The 26,431-nt window shown below is 40.3% G+C and overlaps 3 protein-coding genes across 5 annotated transcripts in view; 2 read left to right on the top strand and 1 right to left on the bottom strand.

The window, feature by feature from the left end:
* Nucleotides 1-11,225, bottom strand: part of kcnq5a (potassium voltage-gated channel, KQT-like subfamily, member 5a) — a 113,448-nt gene extending 102,223 nt beyond the window's left edge. Inside the window, exon 1 of one of the 3 annotated variants that reach the window (XM_040000031.1) lies at nucleotides 9,968-11,225. In XM_040000031.1, the coding sequence (XP_039855965.1) occupies nucleotides 9,968-10,308 (341 nt within the window). In that variant the 5' untranslated portion in view covers nucleotides 10,309-11,225. The remainder of the gene's footprint in view (nucleotides 1-9,967) is intronic. The other 2 variants (XM_040000029.1, XM_040000030.1) reach the window with 2 other exon arrangements.
* Nucleotides 11,226-14,035: 2,810 nt separating this feature from the next.
* cnrip1b (cannabinoid receptor interacting protein 1b) lies at nucleotides 14,036-22,483 on the top strand. Its single transcript, XM_040001004.1, has 3 exons — nucleotides 14,036-14,684; nucleotides 16,008-16,152; nucleotides 20,860-22,483. Exons 1-3 carry the CDS (start codon nucleotides 14,506-14,508, stop codon nucleotides 21,022-21,024), a joined length of 489 nt encoding a protein of 162 aa, XP_039856938.1. The 5' UTR covers nucleotides 14,036-14,505; the 3' UTR covers nucleotides 21,025-22,483.
* Nucleotides 22,484-23,790: 1,307 nt separating this feature from the next.
* The window catches only part of ppp3r1a (protein phosphatase 3, regulatory subunit B, alpha a), a 29,210-nt gene continuing 26,569 nt past the window's right edge, over nucleotides 23,791-26,431 (top strand). The window contains exon 1 of the mRNA XM_040001003.1: nucleotides 23,791-24,053. Within this exon, the coding sequence (XP_039856937.1) occupies nucleotides 24,051-24,053 (3 nt within the window). The 5' untranslated portion in view covers nucleotides 23,791-24,050. The remainder of the gene's footprint in view (nucleotides 24,054-26,431) is intronic.

The following is a 26,431-nucleotide window of genomic DNA, read 5'->3' as shown; positions in this document are numbered from 1 at the left end:
ACCAATTAAGCATATTAGGTGATGTGCATCTCTGTAATGAGAAGGGGTGTGGTCTAATGACATCAACACCCTATATCAGGTGTGCATAATTATTAGGCAACGTCCTTTCCTTTGGCAAAATGGGTCAAAAGAAGGACTTGACAGGCTCAGAAAAGTCAAAAATAGTGAGATATCTTGCAGAGGGATGCAGCAGTCTCAAAATTGCAAAGCTTCTGAAGCGTGATCATCGAACAATCAAGCGTTTCATTCAAAATAGTCAACAGGGTCGCAAGAAGCGTGTGGAAAAACCAAGGCGCCAAATAACTGCCCATGAACTGAGAAAAGTCAAGCGTGCAGCTACCAAGATGCCACTTGCCACCAGTTTGGCCATATTTCAGAGCTGCAACATCACTGGAGTGCCCAAAAGCACAAGGTGTGCAATACTCAGAGACATGGCCAAGGTAAGAAAGGCTGAAAGACCACCACCACTGAACAAGACACACAAGCTGAAACGTCAAGACTGGGCCAAGAAATATCTCAAGACTGATTTTTCTAAGGTTTTATGGACTGATGAAATGAGAGTGAGTCTTGATGGGCCAGATGGATGGGCCCGTGGCTGGATTGGTAAAGGGCAGAGAGCTCCAGTCCGACTCAGACGCCAGCAAGGTGGAGGTGGAGTACTGGTTTGGGCTGGTATCATCAAAGATGAGCTTGTGGGGCCTTTTCGGGTTGAGGATGGAGTCAAGCTCAACTCCCAGTCCTACTGCCAGTTTCTGGAAGACACCTTCTTCAAGCAGTGGTACAGGAAGAAGTCTGCATCCTTCAAGAAAAACATGATTTCCATGCAGGACAATGCTCCATCACACGCGTCCAAGTACTCCACAGCGTGGCTGGCAAGAAAGGGTATAAAAGAAGAAAAACTAATGACATGGCCACCTTGTTCACCTGATCTGAACCCCATTGAGAACCTGTGGTCCATCATCAAATGTGAGATTTACAAGGAGGGAAAACAGTACACCTCTCTGAACAGTGTCTGGGAGGCTGTGGCTGCTGCTGCACGCAATGTTGATGGTGAACAGATCAAAACACTGACAGAATCCATGGATGGCAGGCTTTTGAGTGTCCTTGCAAAGAAAGGTGGCTATATTGGTCGCTGATTTGTTTTTGTTTTGTTTTTGAATGTCAGAAATGTATATTTGTGAATGTGGAGATGTTATATTGGTGTCACTGATAAAAATAAATAATTGAAATGGGTATATATTTGTTTTTTTGTTAAGTTGCCTAATAATTATGCACAGTAATAGTCACCTGCACACACAGATATCCCCCTAAAATAGCTAAAACTAAAAACAAACTAAAAACTACTTCCAAAAACATTCAGCTTTGATATTAATGAGTTTTTTGGGTTCATTGAGAACATGGTTGTTGTTCAATAATAAAATTATTCCTCAAAAATACAACTTGCCTAATAATTCTGCACTCCCTGTAAAGAACTGCAGGCCTCACTTGTCTCAGTTAAGGTCAGTGTTCACGATTCAACAATGAGAAGGACACTGGGTAAAAGGCGGAAACCAGTGTTGACCAAAAAGAACACAAAGGCTTGTTTCACATTTGCCAAGACTTTCAGGAAAATGTTCTGTGGATGGTTTGTGTTCCATTACATATAAAACTAACACAGCACTTATTATTTTTAAAGTCACACCCACAGTCAAAAGGGTGGCGCAACCAACTGATAGATGTAGAGGGCACTTACTTTTTCACATAGGGCCGGTTAGGTTTGGATAACTTTTTTTCCCTTAACAAATTAAATCATTAATTGGAAAACTGCATTTTGTATTTGCTCTTCGTCTAATGTATATATTTTTTGATGATGTGAAACATGCAATGGTGACTAAAAACTAAGAAATCAGAAAGGGGAAAACTAAACTTTAAACTTTCTAGACCACCAAAAGATCTAGGGATGCAGATTCATATTACAATCATATATTAAAACAATAATTTCTGCAAATACACTTATAGGTGTCCTTGCAGAAAGTTAAATTAGTAGATCAATACCATGTTTATGCATGTGCATATGGAGTTCACGGCGGTCAATGACTTCCTAAATCTAATTATAATAACTTTATACAGAATGCATATTACATACTTTGCATACTAAATCATTCTAATGGCACGGGTGCATTTTTAGTGACGTAGGTGCTTGTGTGCACATAAGCGTAACATGGATGATTGTGTATTTGTGAGAGTGCTTTTGAGCCATGTTCTCATTAAAAGAGTTGACAGGGTAATGTCCGAGTTGTGTGCGACAGGGGAATGAGGCTGGTGTAATGCGTGCCCAACTGAGGTGCACTCTGTGTGGGCAAGAGGACCAACAAGCTCAGCCTGTCTCCATCCATCAGCGCTGCAGTCTGCTCTGCAAAGTGGCACCTCCGCTGATGTACGAGAGGACTGCTGGATGACTAACGAGCAGACATACATTGATTTGGACACACACACACACGCGCTCTCGCAAAAAGACTAACCGACACATAGTGCATTCCTACTCATATGGTCACACACATACACACTCTATTCTCCTCCTATTCACTCTGTTCCTTCTTTATATCCATGTCACACATATGAAACTCAGACATACAAGTATGCACTTTAAAAGAAATGCAATTTTTTTTCTCACTCCAGGTCTTTCTCTCCCAACCTATTCAACACACATACACACACCTGAAATACACACTTGCTGTCTGACCTGCTTGAATGTCACAGTATATTTATCACTGCAATCCCTTCTGATCTTCTTCTCACCAGTGAGCTCTGACTGATGTAGACGACTTGTTCCCTGATGACACTAACATCAAAGTCTGATTCATCAAATCTCTCCACTCTGGCACAGACTAATTAGCTCACTTCTTTCTTTTTTTTTTTAACACATTTGCAAGCGTGATTAACACAGGAAGACTGAGGAGAATATGTGGTGGGTGTAAATAAACCGATGGTCATGGGAATCATTACATACTCTTTGCAGTCAGAAGACGTGAAATGCTCTGGGTTACAAGTGCAGTAAGAGTGTAAGAAAGTATGTGTTTATTTATAAAGTGTCTTTCACCGACGCCCGGTTACAAAGCACTGTACACAAAATAGAGTCAAATAAATAAGATAATTAAATGCCATAAAAGCAATACAAAAACAAGTTATCATGCAGAATAGTGGGCGTCGATGGGGAAAAAGGGATTTTTCTGATGATCCATTGTGTGTCAGGAGTGATTCTTCGCGTATTAATCATCAGTTTAAATAACAAACTATTCTCATTTCTCCCTACATTTTTTTGTAACTCATTCCTGATGCATTGAGGTGGATCGAACATCAGCAGTTAGCTAGATTGTTAAATCTGGGGATTTAGGAATAGTACTGTCGGGTGCTATTTATCTATTATCTAACACATACGCTGTTAGAGGATCGTTGATTAAAAAGACGATAGGCATCTTATTATGAAATAATGAATACTGCAGTGCCTCTGAATCAAACTTTAAGATGGCTTGGAAACAGGTCTTTGTTGTAGCTGAGTGACATCACAACAACATAAAACTATAACGTGTTACTCTAACTGCTGACACACTCAATTTTATGCAACTAGATTTTATGATGCTGAATAAAAATTAAACTTTTCAAACAGATGTTATGAAGAGGAAGGAACCACTTATATGTGGACCACTATAGGTCCAACACTGACATATATCTCTAAGAAGCTTAAAGAGTTTCTTTTTTTTATCGAATTTGTTCATTTTGAGGGGAAATCAGTGTGTGGTATATAAGTAAATCTGTCTGTTATTTACTTACTTCAAAACTGACTGCACCAGATCGACACTCATCTCAAATGTCCGTATGATACACTTCCAAGTCGGATATTAGCAGGAGACAGTGAAGCATAGAAAAGCCAAAAGGGGAGAAAAAGTTTGTTACAGTGCATTAGTTACTTTAGAAAGCTTAGGATTTAATTGATAACCACATCACCGGGTGAAAAGGTGTCTTTTCTATAGCTCCATTTGGGCCTAACTCCTAAATATGTTCTTTGACTTAATTTTGGAGGAATAAAATTGTTCAAATAATTTGTAAATCTGTTGTTGACATGACCTTCACAAAGTTATTACTTCTTTGCGATCCATCTTTCACTGTGTTTGCAAATCTTGCATACAGGCCAGTATCCAACTGTCTAGACAGGATGCTGGTGCTGTTTCTTTTTCACTCTTTGAAATCACACTTCACAGCCAGATGTTACCTTTCTTTCACAACACACTGAGTCGACAAAAAACTGCCTATATGTGTTTTCATGCATAAAAAACAAAACTTAAATCCCTCCCTCCCACATCACCACTTCCTTTATGCGATAACAGTTGGTTTTTTGTTTGTTTGTTATCTTCTCTTGCCTCCTCTTCATTCCTCTTTTCATTGGGCCCTGAAAGACAGACAGCCAACTTGTGACCTGGACACACAATGTGTCTGTGATATGTTACATTACCCAGTGATGACCAAGTACCCGCTCACACACATACACCAAACATCTTTAATAGGGTAGCAACTCTGTATCTACTCATGCAAACACCGGATGGCATCCTGACAGTATTTATACAGTCACCCACATACGCACGTCCCTCCTTCTGTTCACCCTATCAAATAGATCCTTTTGCATCTTCCAGCATTTTCCACTGGGTGCTGGCCAACCACCCCCTTCCTACCTGGAAGCAAGAGGGAACCTAAACACAGAGACCCTTTTATGTGCTCAGGTGTCTCAAATGTCACCATGATCTCAGGAGACAAAGAGCAGCCTCTTCGGGATTCCTTTTAAGTTCTTCAAATCTGAGCGCAATTTTTTTTTTGATCAGTGCACCTGCAGTTTCATGAGTGAGAAAATACCCTCTGAGTACAATAACTGTTTGAGATTACATATATTATATAAAATTCACGTTTGATGATTATTGTATTAAAGATTCTAAAGGACTTTTCCAATACAAAAATCTTTAAGGTCTAACCACAATGTACTTCTAAAGGAGGATTACAAAGACTAAGACAAAGACAAGTGTTGAATTCTTCTTAATTTCTACAGAGGAACAATATTCCACAATATATGCATGTTGAACACTAAGTTACTAGATATTTATTATTTTATAAGTACTTATTTTTTAGCAGTATAAATAGGCAGCAACTACAATTCCTCTGTCCAGCCTTGGGTTGCATAATAAGACGTTGTGTTGAATCAGTAACTACACTGGTATTTCTTTTGCATCTGCTACACTCCACTCACTGCCTATGTGCTGACAACCAAACTTGGACATGGTAGGTCTGAGTAGGCAGTGCACTGATACCACAAGGGGAAAAAAACAGAAATCAACATGAGATGATTAAGAAGTCATACAAAAAAAGTCAGTGATAAGTAGAAAATCTTTCTGTCTTTTTGTTATGCCTGGATGGGTTCTCTCTGCATAATATGGCTTACTCTAACAGTCCAAAGGCATATTTGCTACATTAAATGGTGGCAGACAAATTAACTGTAGGTCTGAAAGGCATGTCTGCCTTCACTACATCCACACAACCTCCTCGGAAGTCTTCCTCTTTTTCTCCTGTCTGGCAGCTCCATATTCAACAACCTTTGTCAAATATATCCACTACACCTCCTCTTCACATGTCCAAACTGTCTCTACACCACCTTGCTAACTTTGTCTCCAGACTGCTCAACTTGAGCTGTCCCTCTGATACACTGATCCTGGTGAGTCCCAATGTAAATCTTACAACCTTCGACTCTGCCACTTCCAGCTCCACCTCGTGTCGTTCTGTTTGTGCCACCGTCTCCAAAACATATATTATAGCAGGTCTCACTGCCATCTTGTAAACTTTCCTTTTCACTCTCGCCGCTATAATTCTGTCATGGTTTAACACAAGTAGGTAGCCAAAAATGCTGAGATATGTACTAACCTTCTGCAGATAACATTAAAAGTTAATTTACAAACCACACACACAAAACAGAAACCTAAAACTGCAAGGTTTATGATGGATGGATGAATGGATGGATGGATGGAAGGAAGGAAGGAAGGAAGGAAGGAAGGAAGGAAGGAAGGAAGGAAGGAAGGAAGGAAGGAAGGAACAGAAATTGCACCGCCTTGCAGCAACAGCTTCCTCCAGCTGGACAATGTACTCCACTGTGTATCAAAAACATCCCAGAAACTGATGACAAAGACCCCACGGATGGTTTTGACTTCCAAATTCCCCACATCCAAAGGTGATCAAACATCCCCAAGTCCAAGCCATGTAATCGCTACACCCTACCCAGTGCCTAAAGGATATGTCTGACAATGGTGGGGTGTCTCATGCTGCCTCAAGAAAAGATCAAGCTTTTTTGGCGACACAGGAGAAACAATAATATTAAAGTTAGGTTTACACTGGTAGACCAATGTATATCACATACAACATTTAATGATTTTTTTTGTCCATTATAGTAAATATTACATTGCATTAAAAGTGTCCCAGTTCCAGTTAAAGTCAACAGTTAACGCATAAGCGACTCAGTACAAGCCAGTCTGGTTGAAAGATAAAGTGGGACAGAGGTTGGTCATTAGAGAAGGTGTCCATCCACCTGGCAAATCATCAGGCGATGTTGACATTTTACCTGTCAGCAGACCAAAATGACCCTGGAATCAGTTGCTGTTGCACTCACACCATGTGTGACTCATTCAATCTCACACAAACTCTGAAGCGTTCCTGCAACTCGTTCTCAGACACGAAAACAAAAACATGGATGCTTAAACCTGCGGAAATAGCAGCGTACGTCGTGAATAAATGCTTTCACGATACAGAAACATTAGACATGTCAATGTACAGAAAAGGCTGCATGTATCATCTTAAACTCACACAAGAAAAATGAATAAATAGATCTGAAAAAAATAGGTAAGACATTACTTTCATACACACTAAAACACATGCACAGAGAGGAATCATCTTTTGAGTATAGAACACAAATGCAGACTGTGGCTGGAACCCATTTTAGCAAATGTGATTAGCCCAACACACGCCATCTCATTAAGAGATTGAATCTTAATGCCAGCAGTGTTTCAGTGTGGGAGCATTATTTGGAAAGAAATAAGCCCAGATGCTTATCAGTGTCTTGATATCTGCAGCCCATCAGCAGATATCAGGAGCACATCAGGGATTCCTAAGGAGTGTAGTATACATACTTATAATTCAAATACCTACACACACCATTCAGCTGTTTTCCTACGCATCTGTACGGTGTGGATCTACACACACACACACACATGCACACGCACACACAGCAGCATCTGTTTCAACATAAGTGCTTACTAATTAAACAATCAAAGGAACTTTTCTTTTATAAATCATGCGCTTTGTGCTGTTTGTGTGTTGGTTCATCACTTACCACGTGTGAATGTGTTTGTGAGTAACACATGTGTGAAGCCATGCGATTGTAAGTTTGTGAAGCCATACATCTACATCACACTGTGGACAAGTTGCAGCGAGATGCTGCATTTACACACTAGCTTTCATTTGTGGTCTAGATGGATCAAAACTATCCGCATTTGAAGAGTTTGCAATAGAAGATGTGATTTGCTATATTCAATTAAAACCAGACTTCAAAGTTTAACTTCAGTTACGCGTGAAGATTCATTAATTCAGATTTTTTTTTTTTATAGATCAGTGACTTAAGTTTATGTATGTGTTGCTCAAAGGCTTCAAAGGTTTCTTGGATAACAGAGCAACAAGTTAATGACCCCGGACAAACTACACATGAGAAGAGATCTAAAAACTGACTAACACCAGAAGTGGTGGCGGCAATTAGAGAATCTGACATTCAGATGGGCGTTGTACAGTAAGACACCTTTAAGATCACCAAACTCATGCACATTTCTACTCATTTTGTTGCTGTATTGCCTGATGCTGTCGTCTGTCTAGCTACCTTTAAAATGTCTGTGTGCTTGCCTGCAGCTTTATATATATATATATATATATTTGTTTTTTTAATCACCGATGCACAGACCCAGTGGGGGGTAAACTTAGGCCTGATAGACTGCTGCGCTTCCAATACACTGACGGAAACCGTGAAGAATAAGTGCAATTTTTTGTGGCTAGAAATTCAATTTGCACAAAAGTACTTCCATTATTTCAAAATCATCAGGCCTACCTCTAAATCAACGAAACGCTATTCTAATCAGGAACCATACATTTATTTTGACTCTTCACGACAAAAATTTGCAGTATTCTAATGCATCTACCTCTTTTTACACCTGCTTTTTTTTTTACAATAAGTAAATTAAATCTGTAATTTAACCTACTTTTGCCCCTGTCTTTTGCTTTGTTAGGTTTCTGTTTTCTTTCTCCACCACTGGACATTAAAACACATGTTTTCTGACACGGAGGAGTATTTTTTTTCCAAAGCTCTCTTCATCTCACTTAAGCAAATTGTTTGAGGCTTTTAAATCATTTCATATGTGCAGCTGATCCAAAACTACTAAAGTGTGGGAGGCTGCAGTCATGAGTAGATGTAACAACTTAACCCCTGCGACCTCAGCTGTCCTGCCTGTGCAAATAAAACGTCAGCATCCGGCTGTGGAGCTCCTCCTCTGACAGCTCCTCTTCCTTCTCTTCACACGGGACTTGACTGGCACAAGGAATGGATCCAGTGTTTTAATCTGTACCCATAACCATGCTGACACTGGTATGTGTGTGAACGAGTTGCATAGGTTTACTGCATAGCCTGTGTTTAACAGAGAGAATCAACAGCCACCACAGCAGACAGTGAAATAAGAGCTACTTCCAGAAACCCTTGCTTAATCAGTGCACCAACACCACCTACACACTTCTACTGACAGGTGATCTGCACACCAAAAAGGGAAAAGCAGAGACGAATTTTTGAGGGTTGTCACTGTATATGAGTGCTCAAAAAGCTTTCTCTAAAAATATGACCACAACTGTTGGATGTGGATAATAGATACAGTTTACAGTACGTGTGTGTCATGTTGATAAACATCCTAGGATTCGTAAGAGCAATAGAACAACAAATTGTGATAGTTTAGCTAGATCTTGACAGCTATGAGCAAGAAAAGCTTTGCTTGAATGTTAGCAATAATCCATGGCTAATGGAAACTGCATGAAGAAAGAGGAAGCTGGATGCTATTTTTTTTTAATCAGAAATTTTGATCATGAAGCATTTTCACACCAGAAAAATAACCAAAAAGGAAGAAAAAACAAGCTGTGGTCAGTAGAGGACTGGTTTGAATTTAAGAACTGCAACATGTCAGCTTTAAAATTGTCCCTTCAGGGCTTTTCCCAGTGCCACTCTCTGTAGAAAGAAGTGATGAAAGAACCAAGATCATGCAAGGGAGCAGCAGTTATTACATTTTTCCATTTTCAGCTGACAGTCTGCTGATCATCTTAAAGAGCTCAAAAACTGCTGGAGCTACCAGTAATGTCCTGGAGGATAGTAGCATTGCACTGTGTCTGCTTTTTCTGAACACTAGCACACATGCTTGTTATATTCTAACCTTTTCAGCTTTGTGTTCTTAGTCTTTTCTGCACACCTGGAGCAACAGGTGGTCACATTCAAAAAGTAACATATTCATTCCATTTAAATGTATCAACAACTGGCATAAGACCTTGAAGATAAATAAGGTTAAATCAAAAAGTGTTTACATGGTTTTTGACATGTTGGATGTTTAGAGGAAGATGCAAACATCTTCCATAGAGAAGAAGAAACCACAGAGATAGTGATATATAAATGTATCATGACCCAAACTGATCATTATCATCAGCAGAAAAATTAATACAAATTTTGATATCTTGTGTGTTCACTTTCATCCCTGCCTAACAAAATATTTTACTGATTCAGCTTTCAGAGGTGGGGAACTCCTATTCAATCGGAAAGCATAAACATGAGATTCTAAACGACTTGTAGTGTTTAGTTCTGTGCTGCACAAGCATAAGTACTCACACAAAAGCGTGGTAAACAAAAGCCCATTCCCTCGGTCTTTCCAAAACGTTGTAGAGGTAATTCTGGAGCCGCCGGTAGCGTGCGTTTCTGCGGTTGCTCTGCGCGCTGTAGGTCAGCGGCTTCCCCAGCAGACTCAGGCGGGCGCCCTGTTTCCTCTCCGCTCCCACCGCACCTGCCGCGGCTGGAGACAGGAGACCGTCCCCGACACCCACAACGTTATTCATAGTCTGCCGTCCGCACTCCACATCTTTTAGTGGGTAGTCCTGCCCCCGACGTCCAGTCGAGGTCTTTAGCCAGATCCCGCTGCCGCCGCTTTCGTCGCCGGTAAGACTTCGCGGCATGGCATAACTAGCGCAAGCGTGGAGTGCGCTGGGAGACCGGCAGACATTCACGTGTAGCCAAGTGCTTTGGGGCCAGAGGGTGTGTGGCTACTTTGACTTTCACTACACACTAAGTACAACAAAGCAGTGGATGAAGAGTTAAATAACTAATCTATTGGCTGAACAGTTTCACGGTCTGGTTTGGACACTTTGGCCATCTGCGCGAAGCTGAAGAAGAGTTGGGTTATGAAGGTGTGGATCCATCGATACATTTGACGGGGGGGAGGGCTCTCCCACACTCTCTTTGTTACTCAACTCACTCTCACGCCGGTTTGGCTCTTTCTGGCAAAGTGTGTGAAGCCTGCCGGTGCTCTGCTAGTCATGGTGCTCTTTTACGCATCAGACGGGAAGGGCGCAGCACCACCCGCGCCACGAGATTATTAGATGTCGTAAATCTGGACTTGAACGATAGCAGATTTTCAATCTGGGTGATAAATGTTAACCGAAGAAACGTCAAGAGAGATATATATGCACCGATGACGCAGATTTTACGCAGGTGATGAAACTGCCCAATAACCCCCCAAAGCGTGATCACTGTGCTTGGTTTATGTAAGAAAATGCATCAAATAGCAAAATAAAGATACCTTATCTACAGCTAATAACATAGTTTCTTTGAAACGCTTCTACAAAGAAAGAAAGTCCCTCTGGGGGTAAGACTTTCAGAGGAAGTTAACTATGAAGTAGTAGCCTGTAAAGGGAAATACTAAAGACTGTACAAGGATTAACCTACACACATATGCCTAAATAAAACTTGAATGACTGCTTACACTTAAAGGAGAATGAACAGCACATTAACATTATTACATACTAGGAGAAACAGAGTTTACAGTAAACAGAACTGGACTCAGCAGCTGTAGACAAGATGGTCCGCTCGGTCCAAAACTATTTCCGCCCAAAACAGAATATGCTTTGCTGGTAACAGCTGCGTCACGCTCTTCCCTACTGACCGATCACGTGACCCGTGGAGAACTACTGCCTTATTTTCCACCTTTACTGGATACATCCAGTTAAATGTACACGATGTGTTCTCGAAAAAAAAAACATGAATTAGGCTTGAATTTAAGAGCTGTAATTAATTATTTATTTAATTGCTTGCTTGCCATAATAACTTAAACAACTCCACTTCGGTAGCCCTGAAGCTGAATGGTTTTTTACCCTAAACCTTCTATCTGATCACTTGTCACTAACTTCTTTTGTATTTAATTACAACTAAGTATTTTCAGGCCCAACTTAACAGCTTTTGTATTAGTAATAGTTGTAGAAGTGATGGCCATCAGTTTCCACCACGTTAGCTAGAAAAACAATACAGTTATTATTCGCGTACATGGCTTGTTCCAGTTCCAATCCAAGCCTGACCTCTAGTGGTCAATCATAGGACGTACGGGGGTTACCCACTTCATGGCCTGCGCCACAGCGTCTATCTAGACCAGGGGTAGGCAACTCCAGGCCTCGAGTGCCGGTGTCCTGGAGGTTTTAGATGTGTCCATGATCCATCACAGCTTATTTAAAGGGCTAAATGACTCCTCAGCATTTCTTGAAGTTCTCCGGAGGCCTGGTAATGAACTAATCGTTTAATTCAGGTGTGTTAACCCAGGGTGAGATCTAAAACCTGCAGGACACCGGCACTCGAGGCCTGGAGTTGCCTACCCCTGATCTAGACGTTCTTGAATTTTCTCATGAATATTTCCATTTTATCGTGGTTTTGACTTTTGATTGATTTGATTGAGCATACATGAAGAGATTTTCTTCCTTTCTTTCTCTCTGGTTTATCCCTATCAGTTATAGTCTTTTATTCATATTTATTTTTTGATATAAATCATGGCTGGAGGAATGATTTAAAAAAGAGGAAAATGTAATTTCATGTTCATTTTTTTATGAATATACACTACAGGTCAAACGTTTTAGAAAACCTAAATTTTTCCAGTTATTTATTGCAATTCCAGTCGTAAAAACCCATGAATGGATAGCTTGAAATGGTACAAAGGTAAGTGGTGAACTGGCAGAGGTTAAAAAAAGGGTAAGTTTACCCAAAAGTGAAAAATAATGTACATTTTTAGAGTTATACAAAAAAGGCCTTTTTCGGGGGACACATAATGGGTTAACAATTTAAAGCTGTTCTGCAGCAATAGACGTTGATCAAGCCTTAAAAGCTGGTCTACTAATTCCTACAGGTGTTCCAACTTTTCTGGATTACTTACAAGCGCCTCTGTCTGCATAAAAGCAGTGTTGGAACATACTGTGGTACCATAGCCTCGTGAGCATCAGCTGAACAGTATTGTACTGCAGAAAGTTGTGTGTTGCTGCCAAAATGGCGAGAAAAAGACAATCACCAATGGAAGAGAGACAAAACATTATAACATTTAAAAATGTAGGTCAGTCCTACAGAGAAATTGCAAAGAATCTCAAAGCGTCAGTGAGTACAGTTTCCTTCACCATTAAAAGGCACTCAGAAAATGGGGCAAACTCTGACAGGAAGAGGTCTGGCAGACCCAAAGCCATAACTGAATCAGGGGACAAGTTTCTAGGAGTTAACAGCTTGCGTGATAGGGGGCTCAACAGCTTCAAGCATAGCTTAATAGTGGTCGTAATAAGCAAGTCTCAGTTTTAACTGCAGAGAAGACTTCGAGCTGCAGGTTTGACAGGATGAGTTGCAGCAAGAAAGCCATTGCTAAGATGCCAGAATAAGACAAAGAGGCTTGTCTGGGCCATGAAATACCGCCATTGGATTACTAAAGACTGGAAGAAGGTATTATGGACTGATGAAACAAAATTTGAAATCTTCAGTTCATCACACAGGATCTTTGTACACCATTGAGTAGGCGAAAGGATGGTTCCACAGTGTGTGGCATCAACTGTCAAACATGCAGGAGGAAGTGTGATGGTCTGGGGCTGTTTTATTGGATCCAGGGTCAATGACTTGTACAGCGTGAGAGGCACCCTGAACCAAAACAGCTACCACAGCATTCTGCAGCGGCATGCAACACCCTCTGGGCGGCTCCTAGTTGGTCAGGGGTTCATCCTACAGCAAGATAATGACCCACAACATAAGTCCAAGCTATGCCAGAAACTTACTTAGGAAAAAAGAACAAGACAGTAAGCTTGAAAGTATGGAGTGGCCAGCATAGTCTCTTCCATCGAGCTGGTTTTGGGACGAACTGGACAGAAGAGTGAAAGCAAAGCAACCTACATGTGCCCCACATTTATGGTAATCTCTGCAACAGATATGAGAAGAGCTTTTGATTTTTATTGTAATGTGCCACCGGGGTGTTCAGCTGTTATATCTGCCAAAGGTGGCTACTTGGGTCAAAGGTTTAGAATAAATTTTGGTTTCTAAATTGATTCCATGATTTCTTTTTTAACTCTTATTGCTTATTTGTACTATGCTTTCATTTCAGAGCTCAATGAGACATTAAACTGCATAATTTTCAATAAAAACCTGAAAAAATTGGGGTTTTCTAGTGTATATAGATAACACTTCTCTTTTCAATAAATAGATTCCAAACTACTGCCAGCTAGACTAATGCTGTTTACTGTACACTGACTAATTTCAGTCATTCGGCTCTGTGAACAGAATTTGAGACCAGGTTTGTTTCTTCGTGCATTTGGGGGTTAAAATTCAAACTGCTTCATTTTAAGGGTTTTTGTGACGATGTGTCACTTTCGACGCTTAACCCAAGGAGAGCTGTGCGCGGTGTTAAGAGTATTCAAGGATTAATCGGTCCTTTGAGGATCACTTTAAGTGCTCCGCTGTCTTAACTGGCACGACTTCAGGACCAAGGACAGCGAGGCACAAATTTTACATTGGTCGATGACAACGTAGATATACATAGATATAAAGAGAGAGAACAGATGACCTATTATACTAGCAGCATTGGTTGTGTTGCAAGCAAACAGTGACGATAGGTGAGAGAGCGACCGAGAGGATGGTGGCTAGAGTCGGTGATAGAGTGTGTATAGAGAGGGGGGGAGAGAGAGACAGTGCAACGGTTGGGATTAGGTTTATATTCTGGAGGTTGGACGGGATTACGCAGCGCAATTCCCCGTGCTGCGCGGTGCTCTCTGGGATTCACCACACGGCATTTCTCAGTTTCCACGAACTGATCGACGGTCCCTCCCACACCCCGCGGTCCTCCTGAGATACACTAGCTATATGGAAACATGGCCAACGTTCCGCAGATCGTGAAAATTGGGATTTCACTGAAGATGCTTCCTAACAACACAGCCGTGTACTTCAAATCCGACGGGACCCGGTTCGGACAGACCCGAACCATCAAGCTTCTGACCGGGTCGAAGTACAAAATCGAGGTGGTTGTTAAACCAGGAGCGGTCGAGGCCACGTAGGTAGCCCATGTGGATTTTCCTGTCCAGGTCATAACCCAACCAAACTGCTAGGAAACCTATTAATCCAGGGAGGCAAATATCACGTCCAGATCACCATATTCTAAATCTATATTCTATTTTTTGAAACGCAAAGATCATTTCATTTATCAAAGAGCGTCGCTGACATATTTTCAGGCATTCAGATAGACGTTATTGGAGGGTGGCGATAAAAGCTCAGAAAGCCTTTCAAATAATGAAGATTTTTCCTTCTGTCTGATTTGCCATTTTTGATGATATTTTCCCTTTAAATAATTATTTCTATAGCGACCTGTGGGGTTGTATGACGTTGTTTTACGAATATTTTATTAATCCTCCCTGAATTTATTAAATATTGGGACTTCTTTGTCGTATTGTTTGTTTCTGATTTAATGTATTTCCCATTTAAAGCGAAATAGCCTGCACTACAGCACCACTGCTTTTCTGCTTCATCTGCACTGAGAGTAATTAGATACATGTCTTTGTTGTAACTGACCAAGGATAAGGCAGACGCACTGATACCACTGACTTTAGCAGATATGCTGAAGAGAAGGCAAGTGCAGATTTTAAACCTGCAGTCGATTACAACGATGTTCTGATGGTCTCTGTATTTTAGGCTTGATTTTGATTTTCAAGCCTAAAATACAGAGAGCCTAAAACAACACACCCCTTTTCCTCTTTTAAGTAGCTTTCAATAATAATAATAATAATAATAATAATAATAATAATAATAACAATAATAATAACTGGATTAGAAGCAAGCCTTGGTGGAGCGCTCAACGGGGTAAAGAGACTGTTTCCAAGTTCAACGTTCAAAAGTTGGATTTTACGTGGAGCACATAAAGGCAGCATAAACCCCAACTGGCTGCACGTCAAATCCCCCGCAGATTAGGACTCCAGTGTTTGGGCTTTGTGGCACCGCCCTCCTGGGATTTGCCTACAATTCATGATTATGTAATGTGAGTTGTCGTACTCGCATCTCCCAATAAGGATTAGCGTCGGATATTTAACTACCAGGATGTAAAAACATCACTGAAGGAGCACTCCAATGTAAAACTAGGTCACACACGCAGTGATGCATAGGTGGTGTTGAACTGAATGTGGGGCAAGCCAGTGAAGCCCAGCTGTAGCCCTATTTCACCAACTGATTTGTCAACACAAGGCTCTCTGGCTCTCTCTCTCTTCCTCTTCCTCTGCTTTTCTCTCTCCCTCCCTCTTTGTGTAAAACTATTTTCATTCATGCATTTCATACCTTTGCTGTTTTGTGATGATTCTATTTTTGCTGTGTGATCTGGTCAATGCAGGTCAATGAGCGTGGGTGGGGTGACCTTCCCCCTGGAGCAACAGTCTAAAGACCCACAGTCTGTGGTCTATACTGGCCTGTACGAGACAGAAGGTGTGGCACATACCAAAAGTGGAGAGAGGCAACCAGTTCAGGTCAGCATACAGGTATGGATACACTGTGCACAGCACAGAGGTGGAAGAACTGTTCTCGTGTGTTTAGGAATTATGTTTTGATATGAGCTGGTAAAGAAACCTGATGAAGAGCTTCCCTGTTCCCAGTAAGCTCTTTAAAAAAAAATTCTAATTCTTTAACGATGGTTTTATCATTCATGTATCTTCAATTTGGATTTTGGTTCTCTTGATTGACTTTTTATCAGTTTTGCAAGTCATGTTTTCAGTTCCACTCATTTTAAGACGTTAAACATGGTAGTGTTTTGTGTTTTTCATTGTAGCAACCAAGGCCCTTTTTGGCTCCAGAAATAACCAGATCATCTATTTATTCTTAATCTGGATGCATTTAGACTACTTACCTGGTCTTCTTAATATATCTCTAGATCCTCCACCAGCTTTGTTGTGTCATATCTTACAATTACTTCAACATAATAATAACTGTGGCACACATTTTTACTGAAAATAGGAATAAATGGGATGGAGACAGATTAAAATCAAAACCTGCTGATAGAAAGATTTGGTCTTCACCAGCCCTTTAATCACCAAGTGATCTCATCTGTGTTCAGCCACTTCACCTCATCTATACCTGTGTTTCATAATGTTCTTATAATCCTGAGATTAATGTCAAGTGATGGTCTTACCATGCCTGTATATGTTGTCATGGTTCTGGTTCTGGCAGTGTTTCTATGGTTACAGAGTATCTTGATAGCCTCATTTTTTTATCCAAGGTTACCAGGTAGATGATGAATGTTTCAAGGGTGGAAATATAACCTATTTAGGGTTTCAACTCTGCTCTGTCTTCCAGTGAACAGTAAAAATATCAAGTATTGAATTTCCTGGAGCCCATGGTGATGTTTTATTCTTAATCAGCTTTGCGAAACCCAGAAATCTCTCTAATGTTCTAACACAGGTGGCTAAGAAACAAACCCAAAAAGGTTAACAGTGACTGCGGTCAGTTGTGTGTTAACAGAGTTTGTTAATACACTTGGATTAAGATTGGAACTTAACACTGAACTAATAGAAGTAATTCTGTCAAACTTTCTACTATGTTTTATGCAAATGAGGACCCAGATGAAGGACACATGAGGCAGGAATACACCAAAATCCAGGTTTAATGCTAAGCTGATTCGAACTCACAATAAGCCAAACGGAGAAATCAGGAATCCAAGAATACAGATGGACTGACAATTTACACAGGACATACATATTCGTGTGTGTGTGTGTGTGTGTGTGTGTGGGTGTGCAGAGAGTAATTGAATAGACAAGACTAATTAAAGAAGGAAAGACAATCACAATGGAGGGAAAGCAACCTCATGATATACAGTGAGTCTCAGCTGGTATGTCCTTGATTCCTTTGCTTGCGTTCTCAAGTCTTAGGTCCTCTTATGCCTGAGGGAGAAACATGACACGTGAGGAGTTGAGGCATTTAATCAAAAAGAAACGTTATGTTAAAGTGATTTTAATCGGTGATGTGTGGCACAGCTGCATCACCGGTCCATTGATTTGTGATAGCCTGATACAGTATTTTATGAGCGTAGGAGTACTTAAGACTACTTTTATATTTACACCTACATTTAAGCATATTCACAACTTATATATTATATATTTATATCATATCTCAATATTTGTGTAATATTACTGTTGTGATCAGAAGGCTATATATATTCATCATGGTCATGAATGTCATGTTAATTTTGAACTTTTAATTACTTTTTCCAGGGTGGCTTGATTGTAAAGCATATGTCTTTAATGACTTCAAAAAAACAACAATTAGATGCACAAGTTTAATCGTCTCTGTCCTTTTCTCACTCCACATGCCACTGCCATTCTTGTTCATAGCCATCGATTACTGTAATTTACTTCTTTTCGGTCTTACTCTAAAATCCATCCACAAGCTCCAACGCATCCAGAACTCTGCTGCCCATATTATCACCAGGACCCCTTCTATCCATCACATCACTCTTGTCCTGCAGCAGCTTCATTGGCTCCTGGTCAAATATCGCAGCAATTTCAAAATACTTTTGTATACACTTAAGGCAATTCATCATCTCTCCCTTCCATATCTCTCTGATTTGGTTTAGATCACCATCCCATCTCGGTGTCTCAGATCTTCTTCTTCTCTTTCTCTCTCTGTCCCCTCTCCCCATCTTGCCCGTCTTTCCACCATGGGGAGCAGGGCTTTCAGTTGCTCTGCTCCTCGACTCTGGATTTCCCTACTTCCTGATTAAGGAAATATCACTTTCTTCTCTCTTTAAGTCTAGACTCAAAACTCACTTGTTCAAATTTGCTTATCCCACATAACCTTTCTACTCTGCTATTTTAAATTTGTTTTATGTGTTATGCTGTGTACAGTGTCCTTAAGTGTTCTGAAAGGCGCTTTCAAATAAAATGTATTATTATTATTATCAGTTTGAATTTATTTATATTTTCTGTAATCCACACAGAGTCAAAAGTATATATATAAATTCTTCTCTCGTGTCCTCTACCAGAGGCCTGGGAGCTTGAGGGTACTGCGCAGTATCTTAGCTGTTCCTTACTGTGCTCTTCTGGACAGAGATCTTGGATGTTGTTCCTGGGATCTGCTGGAGCCACTCACCTAGCTTGGGAGTCACTGCACCTAGTGCTCCGATTACCACTAGGACCACTGTTACCTTCACCCTCCACATCTTCTCGAGCTCTTCTCTGAGCCCTTGGTACTTCTCAAGTTTCTTGTGTTCCTTCTTCCTGATGTTGCTGTTATTCTGTATCGCTACACCTATCACTATGGCCATCTTCTTCTGCTTTCTGCTTGTCTACCACCACTATGTCTGGTTGGTTAGCCACCACCATTTTGTACGTCTGTATCTGGAAATCCCACAAGATCTTAGCTCGGCCACTCTCCACCAAGATGTATCTCAATTTTGGTAGCCATAAACAAGATCCTGGCATTATTATGGCTGGATATTTGACCACTGTTTGTGACAGAGTTGGTAGAGTTCATTTAAACTGGTTTGTTTCCTGACATGGACTGAGCTTTGATGTGTGTTTCCAGTTATTGTCCTGCTGGAACACCCAACTCTGTCCAAGTTTCAACCATCTAGCTGTTGATTTGAGGCAAGGTTGAAGAATTTGGAAGCAGGTCTCCTCCTTCTTTATTCCATCAATTTTGTGCAATGTACCAGTAATAATGGCAGCAAACGGCCCCCAGATCATGATGTTACCACCACTGTGTTTGACGGTTGCTACAGTGTTCTTAGGTTTGAAATCCTCATCTTTATTCCTCAGAACATACCTCTTCTCACTGCGGCCAAAGTAGCTCAGTCTTTATTTTGTCCTATCAAAAACTTTTTTCCAGAAGACAATCCGCTTGTCCATATAGGCTGAAGGTGTCGGATTTTCAATTAAATTTCAAGGGGCAGGTCTGTACCCTCTCACTCCACAGTGACATAAAACTTTTCACTCTGAACAGTAATAATAATAATAATAATGGATTGGATTTATATAGCGCTTTTCAAGGCACCCAAAGCGCTTTACAATACCACTATTCATTCACTCTCACACACTGGTGGAGGCAGCTACAGTTGTAGCCACAGCTGCCCTGGGGCAGACTGACAGAAGCGAGGCTGCCATATCGCGCCATCGGCCCCTCTGGCCAACACCAGTAGGCGGTAGGTTGCCCAAGGATGCTGGTTTTCCAGCAGTTTGCAGTTCATGGCAGGCTTGAGCCTTGGTAGTAGTTCCTGAACATCTCAGTCAACTTCCTCTCATCTCAGGGTGACAGTTTTGGGTATTGGCAAAGTAGTGACAAATCCAACTAAGTTTTAATATATAGAATTGTTTCAACAGGTGATCTTGGACTCTCAAATGGAATCTCAAATCTCAAGAAGACCTTCTTTCTTAGACTTCAGTGAGCTCCATGGACTATCCCATTGTTTTGAATATCCAGTGAGTGCTGTCAAACAAATAGTTTTTATGCTGGCAAATAAGAAGTTAATCGGCCTTAGCCTTTGCCAAGTTAAGACAGTTTAACTTAACAGGTTAAAGTGATAACTTAAAGAACCGTCAGCACCCCATGTATATATTTTATCACATGCACTGCCCACTCAGTCACAGCTTTTCATGCACCATAGATAAAAACACTTCCCTGAAGATTCACTTTGTATCTTTAATCGCAGCTTCTCCAGCATCCTCCGCTTTCCTTGCTCAAGTTCCATTTTAGAAAGTGTGACATCATTGAAGATGGTACATTTTTTTTTCAGCAAGCAGCACTACATAGATTTTTATGGCAATGAGAACACCCAATGCTAAGATTTTACATGAAAATACATTAATATATATTTATAAATTTAAAGTTTCTGGTTTTCTGGCAGTAAAATGAAATATAAATACATTATGAAATACTGTGTTATTTGTGTCTACATACATTTATATGGGTGACCCATCTGTTGAGTTCACACGCTGAGGCCTATGGGATGATCTGGTGTGTGTGTTTGGAAGTGTGTGTGTGTGTGTGTGTGCGTGTGCCTGTGTGTGCATCCATCTGTGCTGTCAGTATGCTCCCTTTTCACTACATCTTCAAATGATTTTACACATGATACAACAGGAGTCTGTGCCTTTATAGAGAGAGTACCCATGCATGTTCCAGTCTACCACACTGCATGTGCTCTACATCATTGTGTGCGCCAGTGTATGTACACAGTGGTACATCTGCTTCTGCTTCAGTTCACAGAGGCGGGAATGTTTGAAACGGTGTGGCAGGTGAAGTACTACAACTACAACAAGAGGGATCACTGCCAGTGGGGAAACAGCTTCAACAGCATTGAATACGAATGCAAACCCAACGACACGCGTACGCTCATGTGGGTCAACAAGGAGATGTTTGTGTGATGGTCTGAAAGATTTTTTAAATCATCTGCATGTTGTTTTGAAATGAAGACAATTCTGTGGTTTCACTCTGTTTTCTGTCTGTCTGCAATCTGCCAATATCGGAAAAACTAAAGGTATTTGAAGAGAAAATGCAGGATTTCCCTCCATTATGCCCTCAAGAATGTGTTCAGGCTCCTGCTAATTCATTTCTAATGGTTTGAAATATAAAATGCAGTGATGTTTCCAGTCTTTTCGCATTTATTGAGGCTAAAATTAAATGAAGTTTTATGAGGCAAATATTTTTTTTTCACATGCAGTTTTTTTGTGGCATCTGGTAAACCCCAAGTGTGACAAGAGTTACATGTATGTACATTGGTGTATGTGTGTGAGAGTGCCTGTGTGTTTAGTTACAGTATCTGTTTACATATGGTGCTTGTACAGACGTGCATGTACTTTGAAGCTACTGAACGTCTACAGAGAGTTTCATTTCAAAATCCAAACTTTCCACAAAAGGAAACACAGAGCATTCTAGTGTGGTTAAAGAAATTCTTCAGACATGCTTAAAAATGAATTACGTCATTCTCTGTCTGATTTAACAAGTGCAGTAATTTATACAAGAATCAAAACAACTGTTTCTGTCACTGTAATATAAATTTAGAATTCAGTTCGGTTCAATTGAATTCAGCTTCATTTATGCTGTGCCAAGGCTGAAGGCTGTTCTTATTATCCAAACAGCTGTTTTGTTGGTGCTGTTGCCATTTTAAGTCATTATTGACTGCTTCTATGCAAACTTTGGTTAGTTGTTGTTACCCAAAATCATAACTGTCTTGTTTGATAAATGTTTTCAGCCCATATCATTTTGCAATGGATTGCACTTGTGAGTCTTGTGAGTCAGCAACCATGAAATTATCTAAACCTTGCTGTCACACTTCGAGTGATTTTTAAAATAGTCCCAATTTTGGAATGAAACCCTCAGGGTAGTGTTGTGGATCAGTGTGTTTTATCATTTGTGTAATACAGTGTGGCAAATAGGAGTTTTGGATTTGGGTGAAGTTGTGACCCTGTCTAGTGTATGTTTATTCTCTCTACCTCTAACAGTGGTCCTTGCCACGGATATTTGTGCGTAAAGACAAATAATTTATTTGGAATATTTGGACCATTTTGTTCTATTTAATGTGGTAAATATATGATATTTTAAAAAAAATGTATTTTTGTACAGTGAGTGGACCATGTGAAATGTTTTTACGTTACTGTGTGTACTTTGTAGAAATGACAACTATTTTCAATTAAATACTTTACTTACCTATGCAAGAAATTGGTGTCAAATGTGATGTTAAATTTTTTCTGTGGTGAAGTTTATATTCAGTATTGTTCTGACCTTTTTTGTGATAGTGTTGACTGTTTACATTGTAGACATTAAAATGAAAAATCTTTTTGCGTGGCACACTCATTCTGTGCTATGTTTAAGATTAGGAATAAAACTTTGTTATGCAGCAATAAGCTTATGTTGCTGGTGGGGAGCGGGGGGGGCTTTGCTTAATGGACGGAGCATTTCTTCTCCAATCTTCTCTTTTCACTTTCAGTGTGTTTATACAACATTACTGTATTTAATCACGGCCAGTTACTAGACTCTGGCTGTCTCTCCTACAGTTTGCCTTTTGTTTCTTTCTGTTAAAAAGAAGTTTTTCTTTCCCACTGTCACTAAGTGCTTCGTCATAGAAGTTTGTGTTATTATTGGTGTTTCTTTCTAAAACTGTAGGGTCTTTACCTTACAATATAATAGACCTTGAGGTGAATGTTGTCGTGGATTGGCGCTGTATACATTTTTAAAAAATGGAATGGAATTAGGAACAAACAAAGAATCCATGCACATCCTCCGAAAAAAGTATAGTACAGAAGAAAATGGCTGACACAAAGGAAACCATACTGCAGAATCACATTATGTGCATACTCGCACAAAACATATTGCTGTTGTTTGGGTCATGTTTATAGGTGATTTATTAAGGCGTTTGGGGATAAATACAAGGATAAGACAATCTAGAAACAAGCACATTGTCAAAAAGAAGAATTTTGCATAAACAACATGAAATCATAGACCCATTCTGTCTTGTATAAGTGGTTCAGGCTATTGGTAGTGTAAATGTGAGGGGGTATTTTCTTGGGATACCTTGGGCTCCGTAGGACCACTAAGCCTTATTTAAACACCACACTCTACCTGAGTATTACTGCTGACCATGTCCATCCCTTAATGACTACAGTGTACCCATCTTTTGACATCTTGTTGCTTCCAGCATGATAATGTACCATGTCACAAAAGTAAAATCACCTCAGACTATTTTTTTTAATGTGAAATTAAGTTTGGTATGCTTATCTGGACTTCACACTCACCAGCTCTCAATCCAGTATTGCACATTTGGCAAGTGGTGAAACAGCAGGTGCATATCAAGGAGATTCAGTAGGTGAATCTGCAGCAACTGTGTGAAGCTACCGTGTCAATATGGAACACAATCGCCGAGGAATAATTCAAGCACTTTAGGGCATTATAGCAAAAATGAACTCCATGTAAAACTTGGATATAACGAGGTTCAGGGGACGAAGGCTAGATTGGCCACTTCCTGTAGTACAGCCATAAAGCCAGTTGGGGGAGCACGTGCACAAACTTGTACTCGAAGCAGGAATACAAATAAATAAATAAATCGATAGACCCAGCAGTTCCCGGATGTACAGTACTGCTGCACCTCCCCCCCTTCGACTCTTCTCTCCTCCCCTCCGCCACCGCCTGCTTGTCAAACCGAACCTCCTCCTCCGCTTACTGTCCCCTCCCAGCGGGTCTCCCTCCCTTCAGCCACTGCAGTGAAAGCCTCGGTGAAGGAGAGAGAAACGGTTAAGAGATCCTGAACCTGGGTGTAAAGCCAGGACGAGAGCCGAGAGCACCTACAGCGTATTTTTCTTGTATTTCTCGCCACAGCTCGGCGGCCTGCTGACTTCTGCTGTTGTAACCTCCTTTTCCGTTCACATCGCTTGGATTTCATCATCCGACCTGCAAGATGGTAAGCAGCAACGACTCTTATTTTCAACCTCCGCCGACTGGTGAACACACCAGTGGACAGGCCTGTGCTTTAATGTGTCGAATATAGCTCAGTTTTGACAGGTTCTCGCTCGTAGCGAGCGTTCCGCTTTGAGTGAACGGTCGAAAAAACGTAGAGCTGTGGCGAGAAGGAAACGCTTTTCTCACCCACTTTTGGCTCCCTGTCGCGCTCTCTGTGCAATACCCCAGGGCTGACAGTAGCCTGCAGCTTGTGGCCCAGATATTTCTTATCCCTTCTCGACATAGCCTACACTCTTATTAGCAACTAGGCCTGTGCAAATGAGTTTTCGAAACAAAAATACACGCTTATTAAGCCTAGGCTGGCGACTATTTGTGGCACATTTGACACAGCAGACAGGAAAATGTAACGGCTGCTTATGTTAGGTCTTTGCTCCTACTATATCGCACTGCATTCAAATATATAACATCCATCTCGGTGTGTTTTCTAGATAGCATGGCGCTGTGTTGATGGTTGCAACATTGTTTCGTCTGAGCCACTAAACTGTGATAAGTGCAATAATCGGCCGAGGCTACATTTGTATCATTTCTACCTGTGGTTGTAGAGGAGGCTTCCATAGTAGGCCACAGGCTTGTTCCTGCAACACACACTTCATACGATTGTTTGGTGTACGTGTGCGCCTATACGTCGAGGGATATATATATATATATATATATATATATATATATATATATATATATATATATATGACTTGCTTCTAAAAACTGTAACCCAAATGCTTTTTACAGTAGGGTTGTTAAACATGTGGCCCGAGGACCAAAAGCAGCCAACTACAGAGTCCAATTCCACCCACCGGATAGCTTTGCAAAGACATTAATTACTCTCTTTATTTCAATAAAATGCACTGCAGTTCTTGGTCTGGCGACGTGATGCCAGCATTACTACACAGGAGAAATCATGTATGCAAAATAGTGGAAGTATTTTTAGATATAGCCAAATTTTTACAATTGTAAATGCATAAAATGCTATTTTTTTTTTTTTTGTCTATTTACAAAAACTGGACATGTAAGAGTTTTGTGCCTATTTTGGATCCACTGTGATCTGTGAATTGTAATGTACATGTAATGACGGCTGGACCTGCCAAATATAGTAAAATGGACGTGTTGAAATTCATTTGTTTTTACGTATTTATCTTAATTACACCTTCATTTTACAATTGATGGTTCATCGAATGTGAAAAAATGAACATTTGAAGAAGCTGCTTGTAGTTCTTTGCACTTATAAAAGAGAGGAGACATTTAAAGGGGTGTTTTTCATACAGGCTATTATGCAATAGTTTTACTGGTCTGGCCCACTTGAGATCAGATTGGGCCCATGAAAAAAAGTGAGTATGACACCTCTGCTTTACAGAGCAATTATAAACTTAAGAATGATGAAATAAATTCCTATTTTAATAAGAGAAGTAGTTAATTAGTAGTAGTAGTACATAAGTAAATAAATTGTATAAGCATAGGCTGATGTAGGGAAAGAGGAGGCTAAGGGGGATGAAGGTGGGTCCTTCGATGGCTTTGAAAAATCCAGATTGGGGACAATAACTGAAAATGCTTCGTCGTCTTCAGGTTGAGGTAAGTACCAGGAATAAAGAGCAGTGATTGGTCATTAAATAGGCTGACCTTTGCATATTCAAGGCTAAGCCCCATATATAACCTCTAACCCAAATGTTGTCCCAAAAGCCTCATGTACACTACAGAATGACTGCAGACCGTATTTATTGACAGTTCACCCATGATATAAAATAAGCAGTATCAACCACATCAACGCTAGCTATTGGTCTTATTTATAATCTGTCTAGGGAGGGAGAATTTCCTGTTTTCTTGTTGTCTGGAAAAGGAAAAATTAAAATATTAATTCTTAATTGGGTTATACTAACAACATGCTAACATGTTAGTTCATGCTAACACTTATGACATCTAAAAAGTAAACGGTTATTAGAAACAGTGTTAACATTTTCTTTATCTTTTTCTTCTATAAAATGTTAACCAAAGTCAGATAGTTTGTCATGACTTGGCTATTATTAGACCTTTTTCCCCCCCTTCTTTAATCTGTGTTATGCATATTGACTTAGAAAATTCAATCTTGGGAAGGCTATTGTGTAAGTACATTCCCATTTGCCACTGCATTGCTACTTGACGTAGTATGTACTCACCAGGTGCATATTCTTCCTGATAATCAAGATTAGAGAAGCAAAACCTCACTTCTGTATATTCTAGCTGATGTAAAATCACCAATTCTACAATCTCTTTTCACTAAGGCGGTATGAGGGTTGGTCGGGAGCCAGTGCCTAATCTCGAAGCAATTTGTCACATAATGACAGCAGGATC

The sequence above is a fragment of the Simochromis diagramma genome, unplaced genomic scaffold, assembly GCF_900408965.1.
Source record: "Simochromis diagramma unplaced genomic scaffold, fSimDia1.1 OVJJ01000596.1, whole genome shotgun sequence".
NCBI classification, from domain to species: domain Eukaryota; kingdom Metazoa; phylum Chordata; class Actinopteri; order Cichliformes; family Cichlidae; genus Simochromis; species Simochromis diagramma.
Note: the sequence above shows the minus strand (reverse complement) of the source record. Positions and strands in the feature narration are given on the sequence as shown.